This window comes from Otolemur garnettii, unplaced genomic scaffold, assembly GCF_000181295.1.
Source record: "Otolemur garnettii isolate 467f Iridium unplaced genomic scaffold, OtoGar3 scaffold00174, whole genome shotgun sequence".
Lineage (NCBI taxonomy): Eukaryota > Metazoa > Chordata > Mammalia > Primates > Galagidae > Otolemur > Otolemur garnettii.
Genome location: NW_003852569.1, coordinates 2,681,127 through 2,686,228, shown reverse-complemented (window position 1 = coordinate 2,686,228; position 5,102 = coordinate 2,681,127). Strand labels below are relative to the sequence as shown.

The 5,102-nt window shown below is 42.9% G+C and overlaps 1 protein-coding gene across 5 annotated transcripts in view; it reads left to right on the top strand.

Annotated features, from left to right (window-relative positions):
- The window catches only part of RPRD2 (regulation of nuclear pre-mRNA domain containing 2), a 117,236-nt gene that overhangs the window by 101,397 nt on the left and 10,737 nt on the right, over positions 1 to 5,102 (top strand). For 3 of the 5 annotated variants that reach the window (XM_012811769.2, XM_023519429.1, XM_023519431.1), the window contains 2 exons: positions 1,069 to 1,351; positions 4,571 to 4,831. In XM_012811769.2, coding sequence (XP_012667223.2) covers positions 1,069 to 1,351; positions 4,571 to 4,831 — 544 coding nt within the window. Of the gene's footprint in view, positions 1 to 1,068; positions 1,364 to 4,570; positions 4,832 to 5,102 lie in introns of all 5 variants that reach the window. The other 2 variants (XM_023519428.1, XM_023519430.1) reach the window with 1 other exon arrangement.

Sequence of the window (5,102 nt, the reverse complement as noted above, 5' to 3'; positions counted from 1 at the left end):
GCCTTAGCCACTTGAGCCACAGGCACCGAGCCACTTTTTCTTATTCTTAATAGAGACAGGGTCTCACTCTTGTTTAGGCTTATGTGGGAACTTTCTATACTATCTTTGCAGTAATTTTGCATACCTAAAACCATTCCATTCTAAAATGCTTATTTTTTTATTTTATTTATTTTGAGACAGTCTCGCCCTGTCACCCAGGCCTGAGTACTCTGGCCTTAGCTCACAGCAATCTCAAACTCTAGGGCTCAAGGGATCCTTTTGCTTCAGTCTCCCAACTAGCTGAGACTACAGGTGCCTGCCACCACGCCCAGTAGTTTTTTTCTATTTTTAGTAGAGACAGGGGTCTTGCTCTTACTCAGGATGGTCTGGAACTCTTGAGCTCAAGTAGTCCTCCCACCTCAGCCTCTCAGTGCTAGGATTACTGGTGTTATCCACCACACCTGCCCTTATTTTTTAAAAAAATCATTGGGATTTGACTTTCCAGGCCATCCTTTATTTTTTGGATTTGATTTTTGTCTGTCTTGTCTCGAGTACAGAAAAGAGTGATCAGCTAGCTGGGCAGCAACTGTGGCTCAGTGAGTAGGTTGCATATACCATGGGTGGCGGATTCAAACCCAGCCCCTGTCAAACTTCAACAAAAAAATAGCTGGGCTTTGTGGTGGGCGCCTGTAGTCCCAGCTACTCAGGAGGCTGAGGCAAGAGAATCGCCTAAGCCCAGGAGTTGGATATTGCTGTGAGCTGTGACACCATGGTACTCCACCAAAGGCAATAAAGTGAGAGTCTATCTCAGAAAAAAAAAGAAGAGTGATCAGCATACTTAGGCTCTCATAGGCAGTGCTTTGTTGAATGGACAAACAGAAGTGAGGAAGATAAATTACAGATCTAGGTTTCTAACTCAGGGACTTGTATAGAATACAAAACGTAGAGATTAGAAACTACTTTGTGTCATTGGAAAGATGATAATCTCTTGTTTTGTGCTGATAAATGTTAATTAGAAAATCTAATGAGAGTTAAAATGTAACTTCTTTATTCTGTTCCCAAAGGAGTAAATTCTTTTTTCTTTTTTAGGCATACAAAACCTTTGCTAACCGAGTTAACAATTTAAAGAAAAAGTTGGATCAGTTAAAGTCAACCCTTCCTGATCCTGAAGAATCACCAGTCCCTTCCCCAAGCATGGATGCTCCCTCCCCAACTGGTTCTGAGTCTCCTTTTCAGGGCATGGGGGGTGAGGAATCCCAGTCACCAACCATGGAGAGTGAGAAATCTGCCACACCTGAACCTGTCAGAGATAATCGTGATGTGGAAGACATGGAACTCTCAGATGTGGAAGATGATGGGTCAAAAATCATTGGTATGTCCTTAGGTAATTAATAAACAACTTACTTCTGGCTCGGTGCCCGTTGCACAGTGGTTATAGCGCCAGCCACATACATCAAGGGCGGCAGATTTGAACCCGGCCCAGGCCAGGTCAACAACTGAACAAAAAAATAGCCGGGCATTGTAGTGGGCATCTGTAGTCCCAGCTACTTGGGAGGCTGAGACAAGAGAATCACATAAGCCCCAAGAGTTGGAGATTGCTGTGAGCTGTGATGCCACAGCACTCTACCAAGGACGACATAGTGAGACTCTGTCTCAAAAAACAAATAAATAGGGCAGTGCCTGTGGCTCAAAGGAGTAGGGCGCCGGCCCCATATGCCGGAGGTAGTGGGTTCAAACCCAGCCCTGGCCAAAAAAACCCAAATAAATAAATAACTTCATATCGATTTTGCTTTCCCAAGAATAAGTTGATCACAGGCAAGTATTCAAAGATAGTTTAATTCTTATAAGATTAGAACACCAGGGTAGCATTATTGTCTCTAGAGCAGTAGTTATTTATATGCCATATGGGTTAAGAATCATTGCCCAGGCTCGGCGCCTGTGGCTCAAGTGGCTAAGGTGGCAGGTTCAAATCCTACCCAGGCCCACCAAACAACAATGACAGCTGCAACTAAAAAATACTCGGACGTTGTAGCAGGTGCCTGTGGTCCCAGCTACTTGGGAGGCTGAGGCAGGAGACTCGCTTGAGCCCAGGAGTTGGAGGATACTGTGAGCTATGATGTCACAGCACTCTACCCAGGGGGACAGCTTGAGGCTCTGTCTCAAAAAAAAAAGAATCATTACCCAGTATCTGCACTCTTTAATATAATAGCCACAAGTTATATTTGGCTATTAAGCATTTGAAACTGGGCTTGTTCAACTTTAGATGTGCTATAAAGTATAAAATATACATTATTCCAGAAATATACATTCTGGAAAATATACATATTCCAGAAACTTTGTACCCATCCCAAAAGTGAAAATATCTTTTTTTTTTTTTTTTTTGTAGAGACAGAGTCTCAGTTTTTCGCCCTCGGTAGAGTGCAGCGGAGTCGCTCCAGCAACCTCCAACTCCTGGGCTTAGGCGATTCTTCTGCCTCAGCCTCCCAAGTAGCTGGGACTACAGGCGCCCGCCACAACGCCAGCTATTTTTTGTTGCATTTTGGCCGGGGCTGGGTTTGAACCCGCCACCCTCGGTATATGGAGCCGGCACCCTACTCACTGAGCCACAGGCACCTCCCAAAATATCTTATTCATAATTTTTATGCTTATAGCTTACTTAAATGAAAAGGTTGGGATATATTAAGATAAATTATTAAAATTAAATGTATCTATTCTTTTTTTATGTTTTATTTATTTCTTTATTTCAAGACAGAGTCTCACTAGGTTGCCCTCAGTAGAGTGCCATGGCATACAGCTCACAACAACCTCAAACCGTTGAGCTTAAGTGATTCTCTTGCTTCAGCCTCCCAAGTAGCTGGGAGTAGCGCCTGCCAAAACACCCACCTGTTTTTCTGTTGCAGTTGGTTAGCTGGGCCAGACCAGGTTCAAACCTGGCACCCTTGGTGTGTTAACCTGGCGCCATAACCATTGTGCTACAGGCACCAAGCCGTGTATCTGTTCTTTCTATTTATTTATTTTTTTAGAGACAGAGTCTCACTATATTGCTCTCGGTAGAGTGCTGTGGTGTCACAGCTCACAGCAACCTCCAACTCCTGGGCTTAAGCAATTCTCTTGCCTCAGCTTCCCAAGTAGCTGGGACTACCGGCCACAATGCCCGGCTATTTTGTTGTTGCAGTTTGGCTGGGGCTGGATTCAAACCTGCCACCCTCAGTATATGGGGCTGGCATCCTACCTACTGAGCCATAGGGGCCACTCTATTTGTTCTTTTTAAAGTGGCTTCAAGAAAATTTAAACTTACATTTTTTTTCTATTTGTTTGTTTTTGTTTTGATTTGTTTGTTTGCTTTTGAGACAAAGTCTTGCTCCATCACCCCTGGTAGAGTGAACTAACCTAAACTGGTGAATTGTTTATCTTACGTCCCCAGCCTTTATAAATATTCTTACCATATGGTTTGACTTCTGTTGTATCTAATGTACTATTCATCATATAGACTTTAAAATATCAAAAGGAGTATGTTGCAAAGTGATCGAGAGTTAAAACAAACATTGCAGTTTCAAATTAGTGCCTAATTGGGCCACACAGTATAGCAGTTTCAGGAAGCCAAAGGAAAATACAATGAGTATGTACAGAGTTTATGTCTCTGAGAACATTTATAAGTAAAGGAAAAACAGGACAATGTATGAAAAATATTACTCGCAAAAGATAGAACAACATGTGTAGCAAATAATGGCATGCTTCCTGAAACATACAAATTTAGAATGTAATTACTAAGAAGATAGAAAGAAATCATTAAAAAATAAGATACAGGGGTGGTGCCTGTAGCTCAAGCGGCCAAGGCACTAGCCACTTATATCAGAGCTGGTGGATTTGAATCTGGCCCTGACCGCCGAACAATAACAACTACAACCAAAAAATAGCCAGGCGTTGTGGTGGGCACCTATAGTCCCAGCTACTCGGAGGCTGAGGCAAGAAAATCGCTTAAGCCCAGGAATTTGAGGTTGCTATGAGCTGTGACAGTACAGCACTCTACCCAGGGCAAGAACTTGAGGCTCTGCCTCAAAAGAAAAAAAAAGAGTAAGGTACAGGCAGTGCCTGTGGTTCAGTGGGTAGGATGCCGGCCACATGCACTGAGGGTGGCGGGTTCAAACCCAGCCCTGGCCAGCTAAGACAGCAATGAAAACTGCAACAATAACAAAAATAGCCAGGCGTTCTGGGTGGGCGCCTGTAATCCCAGCTACTCAGAGGACTGAGGCAAGAGAATCGCTTGAGTCTAAGAGTTTGAGGTTGCTGTGAGCTATGATGTCATGGCACTCTACTGAGGGTGACAAACTGAAGCTCTGTCTCAAAAAAATAAAAAAAGTAAGATACAAAATAAATTCTGAAAACACCTTTCAAGCAGGTATTGAAGGTAGCAGTGATCATAAATTATGAAGAATGTGACTTTTTTAAAAAAAGCATAAAGTGAGTGGTCGATAGTTTTCACCAGAATAATGCTATTTGCCCCCAAATCGGGCAATATTACAACATGTTATATTAGAAGCAACTTCTAGAAAGTAGCAAGATGTAATATCTCTTTTCTTTGTTGAAACAGTGGAGGACAGGAAGGAAAAACCTGTGGAGAAGTCAGCTACCTCCACTTCTGTGCCTGCAAAGCCAGCAGAAAGCACCTCCAAGGCCTCTGCATGTGCTCCAGTGCCTGCAACCCTGACAGCAACTCCATCTCTTCCAAAGCCTTCGAATACTTCTCTTCTGTCCCCAACCCCAGCGCTGGCTTTGCCAAATCTGGCTAATGTGGATCTGGCTAAGATCAGTTCCATCCTTAGTAGCCTAACATCAGTCATGAAAAATACTGGTAAGTAAGACCAGTAAAAAGAATAAAAAGTTAATTTTCATCTTTTTAATTGAATCCTTAGTCTCAGTTTTTTTGTTGATTCTTTTCTAAAACAACCAGGAAAAAGGTCATTGTAGAAGAATTAGAAAATATGCAAAGAAAATACAATACCTATAATACTACTGCCCCAAGGGGAAACCCTTACAAGTATGTGTGTATATGAAAGTTTAGGCTCGGTGCCTGTGGCTCAAGCGGCTAAGGCGCCAGCCACATACACCTAAGGTGGCGGGTT